The sequence below is a fragment of the Empidonax traillii genome, unplaced genomic scaffold (genome assembly GCF_003031625.1).
Source record: "Empidonax traillii isolate 1590-97213 ecotype Southwest subspecies unplaced genomic scaffold, ASM303162v1 scaffold382:size1915631, whole genome shotgun sequence".
NCBI lineage: Eukaryota > Metazoa > Chordata > Aves > Passeriformes > Tyrannidae > Empidonax > Empidonax traillii.
This window is the reverse complement of record NW_020955575.1, coordinates 1241584-1259492: the sequence shown is the minus strand read 5'-3', so window position 1 is coordinate 1259492 and position 17909 is coordinate 1241584. Positions and strand designations below refer to the sequence as shown.

At 36.9% G+C, this 17909-nt stretch overlaps 1 protein-coding gene across 5 annotated transcripts in view; it reads right to left on the bottom strand.

The window, feature by feature from the left end:
- The window catches only part of EPHA7 (EPH receptor A7), a 150664-nt gene that overhangs the window by 107796 nt on the left and 24959 nt on the right, over positions 1–17909 (bottom strand). Inside the window, exon 4 of one of the 5 annotated variants that reach the window (XM_027893117.1) lies at positions 14328–14445. The exons of the other annotated variants lie outside the window; for them this stretch is intronic. Within the exon in view, the coding sequence (XP_027748918.1) occupies positions 14408–14445 (38 nt within the window). The 3' untranslated portion in view covers positions 14328–14407. Of the gene's footprint in view, positions 1–14327; positions 14446–17909 lie in introns of those variants that run through there. 5 annotated transcript variants of the gene reach the window in all.

Here is a 17909-nt window from a genome sequence, read left to right as displayed (position 1 = left end):
GTCTCAGATATTCCTACATTTAATGCTGATTGCCCTACTTAAAAAAAATATGCTCATGCCTTTGATTCCATTGTGATGCTTTTGAAGGAACTTTAATGCAAAAAAGCAACTGTTCTCCACAGTTACTTTTGGCTTAGAATAGGAAGAAACAGAAATGCTGCCAAAAAGGAAAAAAAATATACTCTAATTTCTTTAAGAAGGCATTCCCTTCTAGGTTCACAGAAGACAATAACATTTTTATCAATGCATAGACTGGAAACTTAAACTGTGTAAGTATTTCATGATAATCCTTCAAAGCAAAAATGGATTTAACCTCTTTATCTAAAGATTAGAGTGTTAGTTTATTAAGAGATTACAAACACACAACTCTCCATTAATGAAAAAAAAGTAAAAATTTAAAGGAAAAGCATTACTAGAGTAATTCACTGATATGAAACTGAACTGGAATAAAACATGAAAAAACTTCTTCTGGGTTTGCTTCAGTAAGTATGTGGTAAGAAAAAAAAATCACTAATTCTGACAGATTTATCTGTAGAAATTTTTATGAGAAAACTTCCTGGATTCACACAATGCTTTAAATAGTGCAGCATGAGTTGTGATACTGTGAAATGAAGTTGTCTTTACTAATTGCATACTCTGAACAGAAGTGTGTCTTATAGCAGAGAGCATATCAAATCTGTCTGGCTGATCCTTATGATTTGGAAATGTCACTTTCTACTAAGCACAGAGAAAACAGGGAGGGGCAAGAAAGTCGCTCAAAGATAGCAGCCATCCGAAAAGATAAAGAACACGCTGAGAAAAAGCAGACAACAGATTGCAGAGACAGAACAATCACAGATGGAGGCCAGGTGGGTGGGTCAAACTATTTTTTTATAAAAGGTTTATTTTCATATTTAAACAGTACCCCGTTGTGTAAATGTTCAGCAAAGAACTGATAAGAAAATGGATTTGTAAGTGCGTTTGAACAAACAACATGTCTTATAGTCAAGAGGGGCTTATTCATATATAATTAAGGAATAATGTGCATGGCTGAAGAGTGTTTGATACTGCAAGTGATTAAATGCCACTGCAAAACAAAGGAGCTAGATATCCAAGGAAGCTTTATGGAACCAGCACGGAGCAATTTCAAAACCTGAACTTTATTTTTTTTACGGAAGATGAGGATATTCATCTAACCACACAAAAGCTTTTTTCACTGAAAATACTGTGTGCTTCCACGCTGTTTCTGCCATGTAATCAAGCTCTTTAACTAAGATTATCATGCTTTCTGTTTCAGTGTACACTACTATTACATTTAATCCTTTAAAAACCCCTAAGAGAAGAGCTCTGTACACATACAATGCCCAGGTTCACTGGAACTGTGTGCAAGCTTAGTTCTCTGCAAATTTCCAAAAACTTACTGGCATTAGTCAGCTGAGTAATTACAGCCCTGAGGGCTTGATCCAAACCCACTGAAGTAATAGGTGTCTCGGACAACGGATGACATGAATCATGAAATAAAGACATGGAAAATGAGGAAGATCAAAGGTCCACCTAGACCACTGGTTTTTCATAGCAAAGACTGCAGTACAGACACATGAACAATCTCCATTGTATCCTCCCAGCTGTCAGGCATATTTTCAAGAATACTAATATTCCAAGACACTTACAAAACTTTTAAGGGTTTGGAAACTTAGAATTTCTATTTTGGGGGCTTTGTAATTATCATTTTTTATTTGTGTCTTGGGTTTCAACTTGTGAAAACTGAAAGGGAATAATAGGAATGCTAATATAACATGAATGCATTGACATTCACACTTCTGTTTGGATACAGAGTGCACTTTTGAAGGGATTTCCCAGTCATCCATGTTTATTGTGTTTTGGTTCCCATCACGGGAGTCTCGGAGCAAGTGAACTGGTTTGTTTTCAGAGGGAAATAACCAGAAGATGTGCTCCAAGAATGAAAGTAATGCGTTCCAACCACAGTTGGATCAGACTAGACCTACAACAAACAACCCCCTCATGAAATTTATAGTGTGGACATCAAGTCCTCAGGATGAACTGTTCTGCTCTACAGTTCACTCTTATTGCTCCACGCTCCTTGCTAGTGACACAATCCCAAGGGGAAAACATGAATTCTTTATTTAGAAAGGCTTAATTGTTGGCTTTGATTGACAAATCACTGCATAAAATATATAATAGAGGTAGAAGTGACTCAGCATCCTAATTGTGAACAATTTGGAACTCAAATGATTTTTTTGTGCAAGTAATTCTTCAAACAGCTCCGTGTAGTTTGTTAGAAAGACAAATTTATAGATGTTGGTTCCTTGGATCTCAGAAAGCTGCACATTTCTTTGAAAAAAGAGGAAGATGCTGAAAGAGAAAAACAAAAACAATGAAGGAAGCAGGTTGTTATAGTCACAACCAAAGAGAAAACAGAAAAACAAAGAAAATAAAAGATGTTTAATGGGGGGGGGGGTGAAAAAGGAAACTTATATAAAGTTCAGTAACAAGCAAGGAGGCCCAGTTTGTCCTTGCATAACATTTATGCAGCTTCCAGAAGAAACTGTTCATTCTAGGGAAGTGCCATCACAGCCCATGGCAGAATTCAGTTTTCCACTTAGGAATGGAGTTTAAGGCTTTTAATTAGGCAGCTCTATTCAGAAATTATTCTTTCATTCTCAAGAAGATGGACTGCCAAGGAAGAAATAAAACATAACTCACGAAGGTGTGAAAGTCATGGCAGTGGCCCAGGGAACAGCAGACAGTGTCACTGATAGAAAGCATTCCCTGATATCTTCCTGGCCTTTAATACATTTCCATCTTCAGTTCTGCTACATTGCCCAAAAGCATCTGGGTCCTCTAGTATGGCTCTCCTTCTCCCCCCACTCTCCTAGTTTTCTCCATTAAATATTAAAGTCTTTTTCTGAATGATAAAAAATATAAGTAATTTAATATAATTTAAATATAAGTAATTTAATTGAAGTTAATTTTATAATACAGATAAAGAATGAACAAATTGAGAGAGCAGAGTGGCTATGGAGGTCCATTAGGAGTTAAGGAACAGGGCTGAACAATGGGAAACAATACAGGCATGCAGTCCTCATGTGGGGCTCAGTTCCTCCCCTTCCCAACTTTTTCTAATCACTCAGCCAGATGCATTTCCATTACACAACCCACGTCCTTATCACCAGCACACACACCAGTCCAGCAGACCCACTGATCTCAAATGGGTCTCCTCTGAGGCAGTGACAGGAAAGCTACACAAAGGAAAAAGGTTGGCCAACTGACACTGGATTTAAATACAAAGTCAAACTGGGACTTCAGCATCCTGAGTCTGCCTTGAGGGCTTCAGCAGGGAAAAAAAGGGGCTATTGGGAAGGGAAACATCAAAAAAACCTGCACCAATGTGATACAGAGCATGAATATTTTTAGGGAAGAAGTCATCCAAATTAATCCGTTGATCTCCACTGCCCGGCTGACAACAGGCCACAGATTTAACATTCGAGATATGTTTTCTCCCAAGATTACAACACCTAATTTCAGTGTCAATATGTTAGTGCTCACATTTCTGCATACTATACACCACCTCAGACAAGACCAGACAAACAATGTTTATGAACCCAACCACAGCCTCTTGCAAATGGTCAGTGTAATTGCTCTCCAGTCAAGACCTTCAAATAAATCCTTCTCTAAGTTACTTGTCCTGGCATGCCAACATATAGAGCATCCAGTCATAAGGATTATCAGTAATCCTCAAATGGCACCCAACTGCACAGCCTCATAAAATACGTCCTGATTTCATATGCAATAAATTCATCTAGTATCCTATGATAGCTGGGTAATGATGAGAAATTAGAACAGTAGATTATTCACAATTCTTTAATATAGGTACATCTATCAAGTACCAAACAGATACACATACATAGTGTTGTAGAGCTTTTTATAGCTCGTCACACAAAGTCTTGGTGACTGTACTGAAATCAGTAATGTATGCCTACAGGGAATGAGATATCCAGCTGAGGTTTGCATATTTGAGCTTTTGAGTAACGAACTGGTGTACTTTAACTAGTTCTCAAGATTCAAAATAAAATACTGGTGCAGTCAAGCTATTTATGACTATGCTAGGCTATTATGATGTTTATGTGGATGGTGATGAAAATTAATTTCATATGAATGCAAACACTAGCTGGCAATCTCCTACATTACAGCAGCAGTACAGACAGGACACACATTTGAAGAATCTTAATTTGTGGGCACATGTGTACCCATGCACGCCTCAAGAGCATTCATATTTCAGTGATACAACTCTCTCTACTGGCCTATCATGCAGCCAAAGATGAATGGCAGGAGTAGCAAATAGTTCAGGTAAAGCCAAGAACAAATAAACATACTCAGTTGTTAGTGACTGCAGAAATTTATTGAAGACTTTATGAAGTACACATTGATTATTAAGAGAAAGAAAAAACCCTCTGTTTTTCTTTTCATGTTTAATCTTTCTTCAAACTTTGGAACAAACTAACATATGACATCATTGAAAGAGCAGATGCAAAAGCCATATATTGGGCTATTTGCCACTATATGCATGAAGCTACAACAAGCATTAATTATGGACTCTTCTGGGGGATCTCTTCTGGGGAATCTCTAATTAACATGCTACTCCCTGCACTACAAAGTGTGCCAACCCCTTTGCCCAGCCACTAATTCTTATGTTGAATTGATAAGGCACCTTAGAGAATTTTTGTGCCCTTTTGGTTTCCTTATCCTATAAGTGGTTGAAACTCTAATATGCATTTAAGCTGCAGCTTTTAAGACGTGATAATTATTGTTAACTTTGTCAAAACAAAATGTCATTCAGAATAAGGAGCTTTAAGATGTAAAGGGAATGCAAAGTTCACTGAAATCTTCCTCAAATGCAGAGAGAGGTTTTGACTATGTGTGCAAACATGTCTGACTTCAGAGTGACTTTATTGGACATATTTGCAAGAATGAGCCCAAATGCACATCAGAACTCCAGGCATGCCAGTTTTCAAACAGTAAGGTTCCCAACAAGAATCCCTAGACTTAAACCAATATATCCTCCAATCTGTGCTCTGCACTTATGTTTTTCCAGTAGTATCAGAGATTTCAAAAAGCTCATACTTTGTGTTGGATTTTCACTCATCCTCCTTCAATCCTGAAGGTAGGACATATTGTGGATTAACAGTCAAACAAAACTGTTTCATCGAACTCTGATAATAGGAGCTAGTGAAAAAGAAATGGAATTTAATGTGAAAATAAGTATTGCTAGGGTTGCTGTACTGATTGGTTTTTTAAATTCTTTTTCTTTTTTTTTTTTTTTAATTGAATTCACTTACAGCATCTGCTTTGTATTTGGAGTGAAACTGCTATAAAATTTTCTGTCAGCCATAACTGATCTGCAGAATCATGGGCTACTGCTTTAAAACTTAGAAATACAGTTACTTGACCTTTTCTGTGATGATTTTCTACAACAGCCTTTGGCAGCAAAGCCCATAGTCTAATCGATCGTATAGTAATTGTCCTAAAACTTAATATAAATTATTTCTGACATTGCTTAAGCACATAGCACTTTTATTTATGTCCACTGACATATGGAAATAAAATTCTCTTTTTTCCTTTGTGTCACTCTGTAACAGGTTCGCAGATTTAAGATTTTACATAGACAAAAGAGTTCATGTGTTCTGACCTGCTTAAAAAAACCCCAAAACAACACAGCCCCAAAAAATCCATTAAATATCTCAATCTTACAAACGAAGAAAACAAAAGCCATGTCATGCTGGTAGATGAGTAGCTTCCACCACAAAAAAAAAAAAAAAAAAGTGAAGCACCCCTTTCAAATGAGAAAATCAGAAGAGAACAGGGGAGGAAGGAAAACCCCAAACAGACCCAAAATGCAAGATTAGGTAGGATACGTGTGGTTTCACTAGTAAATCAAATCCAATAACACAAAACTTGAGGAAGGGATTGAGTTGTGGTATTATCTAAGTCTATACTGTTCAGCTAAAGATTTGACAGGTATATAGTCCACTTACATGCAGGTTTTTACATATGCAGCAAAATTTATGTCTCCTGTTCAAATTTCATACCAGTTCTGGTAGACTTAAAAGATTGATTGCACTGCTGTTCTCATGAAGGTCAAACAGACAATCCAAACTTCTGCTGCTTTTAGTTCCTAAATTTCTGCAGTTACCTTAATTCTGTATTGTTTAGGTCTACACTATTAAGGTAATTTTCCTGTATAAAAGAATAATACATTTGGCAACTCATACATCTGCATTATCTCCTTAATTTTCGTTTTGCATCAAAACCAGTTTAAAGCTGCAGTCAGTTTCTTTATTCTCCATTTCTTTAAATAAAATTACTTTAAATTTTCAATGAACTTGGGAAGATATTCCTATGAAGTACCTATTCCTTGAAAGAATCATAGATCATAGGATAGCTTGGGTGGAAAGGGACCTTAAAGATCATCTAGTTCCAATCCCCCCCCAACATCCCCACCCCCTGGCTTGGGCAGAGACCTTCCATTAGACCAGTGGCCTTGAACACTTCCAGAGATGGGGAATCCACAGCTTCTCTGGGTGACAGATAAGTTGCCTAGAAGATCAGCACAGTTACTTATCATCGTGGTAATTTATCTTACCTCTTCGAGATTACCATTTTTATATCAGACAATGTATATGCTGTTCTTCTAGGCATACTGACATCTTACTGCCTTGTCTTTTTCAGCTTTAATTGCCGGCACTGAGTACACCAAACCCATCTGCCGATTTTAAACTCCTATTCCCTCATTAGGGAACACAACATACTTTTTCAGTGGGTCTGTCTTCATAGGCTCTTACTCCGAAGTGACCAAGCCAACAACAATATACGTGCAGTGTGCCTATGTCACATCATGAACAGTGTTGAAAAAGAGAAGTTTAGTCATTCTTTCAATACACTGTTCCAGCTGATGGCAAGAGAGCCAAACACAAAGTACGGGTTTTACTTCAAAATTATTTTATGCAAATACCTGTAAGCCTAATGTATATTTTTGTATCCTTGTCTTTGTGATGACAGCCATCAAATCAGATTTCATACGAAGAGCTGCAGAAAGGTGGATACCCTATTCTTTTCAAATTTCATTAGTAATGATGAGGAACAGTGCAGCCTGAAAATTTAGGTCTTATGACTCTGTTCTGTTCCAAGCAGAAGTATAAAGTAGAAGTGGAACAAATCCATACCTGATTTTGAGATTTCATTCTACTTCTTTTTTAACTAAAATAAGTATTTGTCTAGTTTTACAGGCTAAGCAGTCTTCTTCATAGGAAAAAAAATATTTAGAAGGAGCACTGCTCAATAACAAGGGTCCTTAAGTCTAAATTTTTTATTTTGGATGTATTCCCCACTGTGGCACTTAATTCTGTGACCAGAGCCAACTAAATGTCTCTTGTTTTCTCTGTCTCCTGAGGTTAAATAACGAAAAATAGGAGCAAAGAGGGAATATATTCCCATTCAGCATATGGACAGGAGCACCCCAGAATCAACTGATTCCTCTTCTTAAAGTCTGGCTGAAATATGTAGCCATAAAAACACTAAGCAGCCTTCAGTAGGATCTGTGCAATTTCAGAAATTAAACTGGTCAAAGAAAAATATCACTAGAATAGAGAATACTTTCTAACAGCCAATAGAATGAACTGACTCTCTTCTCCACCAAAACAAGAACGAAGTGATAAAATTGAGAAAAGCCTTGCTGTCAGCCACAGGATATACCTAACAGACAGCATACTGAAGATAAATGTTTTATTCTTGCATCTTTTTTCTTGTGGATTTCAGGAGAGGGCTGTGGAAGTAAGAAGGTAGACAAAGGGCTTTTATTGATTTTCTCTGCTGTATTTGCTCTTGCTACTTATTAAGAGCAGTGGAAATTGCCCATAGCTATCTTTTCCCATGTTTTTTTCTAGCTGCAATACTGTCACTCCTGTCTTTGTTCATGTCCTGGAAAAGTAGCTCCTCTAAGGACCACTGCTACAACAGCAGCAGACACCTAAGTCATATAAATGAAGACAGTAAGAGATGTGCAAACACTTCACAATATTCCAAATTTTCCTATTAACTCCAACAAGCATTTAAAGAGGTGAAGACCTTCAACTCACAATACCTCCAGTTAAGACCATCCAAAAGCACATGATGGCAAGAGAGATCCCATAGGATCAGGCTGTAAAAGGCTGTCTTGGTTTTAACTGTGGGTCTTTTTTTTCAACTAGAATAAAAGTCATTGCAACTTTCCTTTAAGAATTTGTAATGGTGTCAACAAGAGCGGCAGTAGGGACAGCAGCTTTCCAAGCATCTGTCATGTCAGTGCTAGGGCCATCATCAGAAACAGATTATACTAGAGACAGTTGTCCCGTGTGAATCAGTAAGACTCAGCCAAATCTCTCCATTCTGAACTGATCACTGATGAAAAAGGATTTTCTTTGAATTGAAGGAAAAATAAGTTCCCTGTATGTACAAAAAAACCTCAGCATGTTTTATGACTTTCCCTGATTTTCTCCCAATAAATGCACATTCCAATCTGATAAATATTCCCTGTGGAGGACCATGCATTCTGCCGCCCAGACACAGGGTGAGTGGGTAGGGGGAAATTTAAAAAAATCAACCTATGGATGACTAAATATTGATGAGCGTGATGTGAATTCTGAGGCAGCTTGTCCCCCACTCTGTCTTCCACTTACTAATTTACAGAGTCTGCAGTATTTAGAGTCACAATGTCAACCAAAGTCAGAAGAAATAGAATTCTAGAAAGCATTACAACCATCATTAGCACTCTCTCCCCGACTACTTATCAGACACATATAAATCTTGATGCCTATGTGACTCACTATGATGAAATGAAATGAGAGCAAGCAGAGCAAATGCATGTCTACTGCTTTTATCTCTAACCTAGTCAGACAGTCATCAATATATTTGAGCTACTGCAATATATTCTGTACTATTTCAGAATATTGTTATCATTTTATCAAACCAAATATCTTTAGTATTCACTCCTTCTATACCCCCATAGTTTTGTAATCAATAGCCCCTCTCCAGCCCAGACTGCATGATCCAGCATTTCATACAACAGTCTCACATGCTCCTTGTTCTAAAAAAATATCGAATTTCTTTTCAAATATACATTTAATTTATGCCTAATATGGTGATAGGAGAACTAAAATCAGCATGCCCAAAGGCAAGGAAGCAAAGCAGTTAAGAGTCAGTAAGGATACGAAAGCATGTGGTATCCCTGTTCATAGCTGCATGCCTTGTAAATGCACAGAAGTTGTACATTCACACCAAATCAACCCTCCATTTACCCTCAGACATTTTAATCTATTTCCTTAAAAGGACAGGTGCTGATAAAGATTTGAAACAGAGACCGAATTAAGAAAATGACAGGAAAAAAGAATCCCTGCTGCTACAAAACAGCACTCTCACTGGGACTGCATTTCTTAAATATTCTCCTTCAAGGAGAGGAGCCTACCATTTTTTATATTTAGCCTGGGAAGGTGACAGACTGAAATCAGAGTTGCTAAACCCAATGCAGGTAGTGTGAAATCTAAGGAAGTACAGCATTGGGAACCTAAAAAGAGGAAAGGGCTTAATTTTTTTTTCATCTTTAGAAAGTCAGTACATTATTCCAACTGAGCTAACATGCTCAACTGTACTGCAGGATTACAAGGACGCTGAAGACAAAGGTTTCATTCACAACTCTACCCTTTTCAAGGGATAACCTCCCGCACAGATGTAAAGTCAAGTCACGTCTGATTAAGTTCACTTCTCCTGTAACAGTGGACAACACTTCTGGAATCAAAAAGAAAGAGAAACCTTGATCCTATATTGGTCAGTATCCTGTACATTTTTCACATCAAAATTTAGTATAGAAAGTGATGCATGTAGATAGTCATTATAACTATGCTAAAAATCACATAGAAATTTTTAAGCTTCCTTCTCCTTTTTGTCATTGCTTAATAAAAATACCAACTCTTTCTAATAGTAAGTTATGAAATATCTTTAAACATCCCTGATTTTCCACCATTTATTTTCTTTTACTACAGGTCACGTTTAAAATAAATCATTATCTACAATGCTTAGAAACGTATCTCCTCTTGATGTCTGTCTCACACTCTGCTTTGTGACGTCACAATTAGCTGTCATGAAAAGGAATATAAGATAATAAGCAGAATGCTTTGGGTCAACTGCTGGTCCAGTTAAACTAAGATTCACACCATTCACTTCACCTAGACCAAAACTTCACCTTTTAACGTTCACTGACAAAAATCCAGTGGGAATAGCTTAACAGAAAATGGCATCCAGTTTTTATGCAATGCTTGATAAATAAATTCAGCAGGAGGTTTGGCATTTGTTTTCATGGAAACATGGATGAACCTATCTCATGCAAATAAGCTGTGGTGGCAGAAAAGCATGCATAAATTGGAATATTTTACAGAAAGTGATATTTTGCTCACAAAGCTTATGATTTTCAGGAACTTATTAGTTGTACCAGTGGCCGAATTAAGAGAGATCATTCTACAAATAGGCAGAAAATTATTTTGCTTGTCCCTGACTTACATATGATTTTGTTTTTTTCTGAATTTCTAGCAATGCACTGTGAAATTCTATTAATTCTTTGTGCTTACTGAGGCAGAAAAGTAGAGTATGAGACTTCTGATCATGTTAGAGGGTTATCTTTTACTACATTACTTCATTTTTGTAAGTTTGCCAAACTATGTTTAATCATCGTTTCAAATTGATAATAATAATGTAAAATTATCCATATATAATTAGGACCTACCTCAGACTGAAGCAACATAAAAACAAGAAAGTTAAATGTAAGAGAGAAAGCTGACACTAGAAATATTTTCAATCTGTTTCTGGTCTAATATATTAATATTTCTCATTTATCACAGAAAAGTATCATGTTCACTGACCTAGCACTGCAACTTTTTGCAAATGCACAATAGCCAGCTACTAATGGCTTTGAATGCTATTAGTGCATTGTGGTGAGAATAAATGTATCAACGACTTCTTAACAACTTCAAATGTGATGCCTCTGTGAAAGTAGCAAGGACAGGAACAAACATAATACACTGTGTTTTATTAATAGAAGAACAACCATTTTTAACTCCGAGATGATCCCCTTCAGGCCTGAAGTGCACCATAGGTGATAGCTTTGTGACAAAAATAGAAAGAGATTCTCTTAGTCTAAGAATAATACTCCCCAGAAGGAGTTGCTTTCTTCCTCTGGAGCAAACAGATTACATTGGACTCTGGCACACAGCCCCAAACAAATAGCACTTGTCTGAAAAACACATCTCAACAAAAATCTTTAAACTCCTTGCCTAATGAATGATGGGCACACAGAAGGGTTAACTACAGGAGGTTCTCATTATTGGCATTGAAGACTTTAAAATATGAACATTTCCATTTTTCTTTTTTGATTATTCTTTATAACTTCTTATCTTGTTTTGGTATCCTTAACTACACAGCATTTGTCAAACATCAGAAGTGTTTGACAGCTTCGCCTTAAAAGAATTCAAGAACAGAAAACTGAAATGTATTTCTCCAGGAGTTGATACTGTACAGCAGTCAGTAGGCATAAAGCTCATAATAACACTAGAAGAGCTGGCAAGAGGCACTTCACACAATGAGGCAAATTCAGACTTATTTTATTGTCCAGCATAACTCTTCCTGCACTTTAATTTTAGCGTAGAACCTAAAGTTGCTTTCTCTGTTTCTCCCTGTTGGTTCGAAGAAATTTGGTGACTGATGGGATGTTTCAGTTAATTCAGCAAGAGCAGCAGTTGAGCATACTTGGAATATTAGAGGTCATAACACAAATGGGCAGCAGCAAGGCTGTAAACTTCTAAGGCTGTATACTGAGAGAATTGGGCATTACTAAAGTGGAAGTAAAAAATTACACATGAAGTAGAAAATGCAGTGGAATACAATTCTGAAATAATCAGACTGCTACTGCATATCCAACAATTTAGTCCCATTTAGAAGTCAATGGCAAAGAGACCAGACACTGGAACTCACAGCTAAACATCTGATTTGCAAGCTGAGGATCACTGCCGCCTTCACAGGCAGTTGTTCCTGATTATAACCATGCAAACAGAATAAGACTTGTTCCTGTTTAGTTTAAAACCTGGATTCCCCTTGACATGCTTGTTCTGCACCAACAATTCCTGTTTTATCCTGCACTCTTCAGCATGGAGAAACAGGTGTGCCCTGACTAGAAACCTTCTGCTGCTCAGTGTAGAAGGATATTTCCTCACTCTTAACCTAAATTTTACCCATAGGGAGACTCCAATTACACAGACATTGGAATGCAAGTCCTGTGCTCCCTGATGTGCTGCATGAGCTGTGAAAGAGCCAGATCTCATGTGCCCAAAGTCCTCCGCAGTCTGGCTGTTGTGAGTATTTTATACATGCAGGCAGTAGCAAGATTTCACTCCAAAAGGGCCTCTACAGTCATATGGGAGAGAGACAACTATCCATGCTAATGGTCTGCTTGGTGAATTCTGCAGGAAATGTGCTTAGTTTGCAAGAAAAAGGATGGTTTTGCTATTCACCAGTAATACAAAGTTTTCATTTTGTAACTTTCAAGGCTTCTTGCCTCCCCATTCCTCATCAGTGGTAACAGTGTTTCCACAAGTTAAATTCTGTCATTGTTTATACCTACACAATAAATAAATATTCTCCCACACTTGGAGACACTGTGCCGATGATGGGTTCACACAGGCAAAAGTTGCTTGAACTCATTATGATTAGGCTATCACAACTTTCGAAGCAGTCCTGTCACTGGTGTTTGACATTAGCTAAGATCTTTGGCTTACTCATTCAAGATATATTGATTTATCATAACTAAAAGCATGCTAAAAAAAAAAAAAAAATCCCATATTGATATGATGAAATATGAAGAAAAGAACTTTGCAATTAAGTGAGGATTTTACCATGGACTTCAAAATCTAAGTATACTTGAGCATATGAAGTTATCAATTTTTTACTTCTTTTTAAATTTATAATCCTAAACCAATTGATAATCTATTTTATATTCCAGTTCTAAGAATCACATGGTTTTTGTTATTGTTGTTTCTGAATGATCATCTAAATTCTGGCTTGAGATAAAAATAGGTTCTAGTCTTTCCAGTCGTAGAAAATATTCTGTAAAGATGATCCAACTACATTCAGAGACTGAACAGATGCATACATAGAGATTAAAGAATAATGATGATTTTAGAAATTCCTAATGTTTTGGGGACCCAAATAATTTTAGCTACATCAGCTATGCAAGCCTGTCTAAAGCTTAAGAAGTTAAAAGAAATAAAAATAAACAACAGTAAATTCTGAGATTCAGAACCCTTCTACTTCTGTGCAACTCATCTTTTAATTTCCAGTTTTTCAGGCACTTAGGGATGGTGGAGAGAGAAAAGAGACATTCCAACTCGCTTAATGAGAAGCACAGAGCCCGATCGCCTTAGGTCAAGATCATAAATTCAAAATGCATCCTCTTCTTTTTTTCTTAAGTGATCTTACACAATTCCTGTCTCTCTTTCCATGTGCATAAAACCCGGTGAAGTCTTTTGTACAGGTAGTACAAAAATCTAACCTTTTGTCACACCTCCGCCATTTGAGGGGAAAAGAGGAGCAGCAGAAAAGAGGAAGAACGCACCTTATTCTCCTCCACTAAATAAGAATATTGCTACACTTAAAAATGAGCCCTTTTTTATTACTTATGAAAGGCATTTCTACATTCACCATTGATATTTCATCTATTAAAACAGTGATCTTTTGTGTGCATGTGAAAGGCACTTTGAAAACTGTTACAACAAAAAACCAAAACAGAGGTAACGAATAGACCTTAGCGCCTATGAAAGATAATCTCCCAGTAACTTCAAAGGGGCAAGGTCAGGCCTCACCTTTATTCTCATGCATTTGCATTATTGACTTTATGAAACAAAGGCAAAGCCCTGAGTAAAGAACTCATCATACAGAGCAAGGGTGCCTGCGTGATCCTGTGTCATTAGCGACAGGCAGCTCCCAGCCACACACCACACACTGGCTGAGGCCCTGGCTGTTTGCACAGCATTCAGATACCACTTTGCTGTGGTATGCGAGAGATTAAATGCTATGCCTACCACGGTGATGAAAACTCCTGCTTTCGATTTGTATTCATTCACCTGTTGACACATCCACTGCCTGGCACTCTTGAGATACAGGGTAGAAGCTGAGAAATACCTCCATCCTCAAACTCAGCCCCTGCCCAAAGTCTTGTCCTCAGATTGCATCTCCTCACTTGTCCACAGTCCCTCATCATTGTCTTACCTTCTCTTTCTCTCTCCCCTGTGATATATCCCCAGGCTTCAGTTTGACAGCAGGTGTTTTAAGCCATTCAGTGCTTTCTGTGGGTGGAGTAAATTATATTTCTGACTTAAAAAAAAAAAAAAAAAAAAAAAAAAAAAAAAAAAAAAAAAAAAAAAAAAAGGCTACCCTTGTTAGCAGGTGAAACAATAAAGTGGTACATTTAATTGAATACTTTTTCCCCATATGGCAAATTTTATTTGTTGTGAAATCACATATTTCATAACTGGTAGGTTATTTACAATATTTCTGATCTGCCCAACAAAATGGTACATAGCTTAACTGTTCTCTTTGAGGTGATTCTTTATTAGTCATATAATCCATTTTTCTACTGATTAGGGGAGATGAGTCAGTACTAAATATTCTATCTCCTCATACAATTGATTTTTCTGTGCTCTTCTCTTCCAATATTATTTTCTCCAACAGAGTTTTGATGGTTATTCTTTATTAGTACAAATCATCTGCAGACGCACTAAAGATTTCACACTACAAATTCAAAGACCTTCTCTAGAAGCTCTGGAGAACAAAATTTTTCATATCAAATTCCACTCTTCTCTTCCCCACTGATGTAACTGTCAAATAAAAATCACAGCTATGCTGACAGTGCAATACAAATGAACTTGGATCCGTACAGACTATTTCTGCAGAGGCCCAAAGTCCAGAGGTGAAAATTATATATTATTCTAAACAACAGAACCAGCCAAAAAATCTGCTGTTGAAGACCTCACCTCTTATAGATGAGATTAATCAGAAGCAAAATCAACCTAGCTCCAAGCAAGAACATCAGATTCCCAGTCCCTTACAGATTTCTTCCATCAGAACTGCCAGACAAAGAAACAATGTCACCAGCAAACCCTCTGTTGGTATTGTCAGGCTGATTCCTACCTTCCAATAACAAGAGAGACACCACCTCACACCCCCCCAGCTCACAGCTAGCTGTGTCCCTATACCCCAATGAATCTTCTGATGACATTTAGTCCAAAGAATCTTTTGTTCTGTTTTGTTTAAAGGAAAAAAAAAAAAAAAAACAAACCGCAAACAAACAAGAAAGTACATTAAACCAAACACTTTCAATTTATATTATTTTTGGATCACTTCCTCAGTGGTCTGCCCATGGAAAGTTAGCATTTTACAAACTTTCAACTAAAACAAGAACAATATTCAATACCAACAGGATGAAATGAATCAATCTGCCCATGGCTTAATTCACAAAGGCAAATTTCTCTTTCAGTGTCTCATCCCAGAAACAGGAAATAAACTTCTGTTCTTCTGTATCCTTTTCTGCTGGAGTAGAGGGCAAAATAGGGTCAGTTTGCTGTTTCTTTTGGCATTCTACACTTTTCATAGGATAAAGCCTGACAAAGGGACAGACTATCAAAACTGAGCCAGAAATGAACCAATTTATAGCATGGCAGTAAAATGAAAATATGACTCAATCTGGTTATTACTCAATATAACTTACAGAAGAAATGGGTCTTTGTAAAGTCTTGAACAAATTAATTTGCTTGCTTAGCAGACTTAGGGCTTGTTAAAGGCCCACTAAGGTGCCTCATTGTTTTCAGTGCTTTCTGGCTCATTGCTCTTTCCACGCTGTTCAGTACCTGGCTGTAATTCTGTATTTCAGAAAATTTTGTCTAACTTCAGGTATTTTCAAAATGATTGTAGAACAGACTGAATATGGCATTAGAGAGGGGATGGGGGTTGGGGACCTGAGTTAATCTATCTGGACAAATTAGTCCTATCAGATACCCCATTAAAATCAGTCCCAAACTAAAATTAGCCTTTTAATCATCTGAGCTATGTGACTGAACCATCATGTCACAGACAGCACACAAATAATCAGAAGTTAATGAAATACAATGCTGTACTTCAAACAAAATCAATCATCAATTTCTTAAAATTTCATCCAGAAACACGAATTTATTTATCGCCTTTTTTTTTTTTTTTTTGAATCCCATCTGGTGGGAGTTAATATTGAGCAAAGGCATACCAAAAAATCTAGCTTGATGAGTTTCTAAGGAAATCTGTTACTACAGGAAACATGTTCACTTCTCTAACAGGTATAAACAAACACAACTGATGGGAAGAACACAATCAATAAAACAGTTTCCAAAAATACTCGGGCTGTTTATCTTAAGATCAGATGTGAGTGATTTCAATTAGATGCAGATCTGTTCTGGTATTTCTCATCTTTGCCAGCTTGTCAGATAATTGCCTCCCAAGCAACTGTGGTTATCAGGCTTTCTCAGTTCAACTATTAACTCATTCTTTGACCAAAAAAAAAAAAAAAAAGTGGTACTTTGAGTTCTTTTTCAAAACAAAGGTATGGATCACAGTCTGAAAGCCACTAACTATACTTCAATTGTAATTCAAATGTATTTTAACACCAATACCATGGCATAATAGAGAATTCTCTAGACTGCTGTTACCTACTACTGCATTTTGTAGACAGAGGGGAAAAACCTGGTTCACCGGTTGATACAGCTGAAAGTTTTTATTAATAATGACTACTCATCCTGCATCTGTACTTTATTACCCTTTTTATGCTTATCTCTCATAAGGTAAGCACGCTTGAGCCAGAATTATAGATAATTTACAAGAAAAAATAAACCAAATCAAACTGTTTTTCACCTCCCATACATGATACAGGCTTATATGTTTCCTCAAATCAGAACCACTGGCTGCTGAAAAATAGCACTGTGCCTTAAAAAGAACCATAGTGTTTCACCCCAGAGTTGCAACATATGTTTGACACTAGCTTTTACACAAGAAGAGCGCAGATGTGTCCTGTTTGTAGAGATCTGTGGTAGGTTTGGGGATCTGTCTGGCTGAAAAGCACCATATAATACAGTTATCATCAGTATGCTGCTGTCTTAGATAAACTTCTGGCAAAGCGGAACCTATAAGAACTATTCAACTTTCTGTAATTAAAAGAGTATTAGAATAATCATGTTTCACCATGACAAAATATTACTGGAGACAAAGGAAGACCTTAACTGTTGCTTTCAATAGGCCTTTCAAAATAAAAGCTGTACCCCTGGAAGCATTTGTGTTTGGTTTTTTCATTTCAGTGATATATTTCCTTTCATGAAGGTATGTTACGAAATAAATGCTATTCTTCATTGTGCTCTAAAAATGTCTGCTTTGAACTATTTAAACTATTTTAATTACTCATTGTTTTATCAGCATAAATAAAATTTGCCCACTGACCCATATATTTCTTATCTAAGTGAACTAAGCTACTTCTCCCTGATCACTTAGTGCAGGTTAGCTGAGCTTTGTGAGCAGTGTATAATGATATGCAAACTAAAACCATAACTTTGTCAATTTAAGGTCAAAAAGGCCTATTTGTGGTTATTATGGAAATCAGTTTAAATGTGAGGTTCCTAAACAATGCGTCTTTGCGTACTGGCTCAGCAAAAAACCACAAACAACCTGCCAACATCTGCTTTTTGAAGTGTCAGATAACATTATTTCCAGGATGACATCAAGGGCCTTCATTGGCTATGCATAAGGTCAGTGAATATTAACTT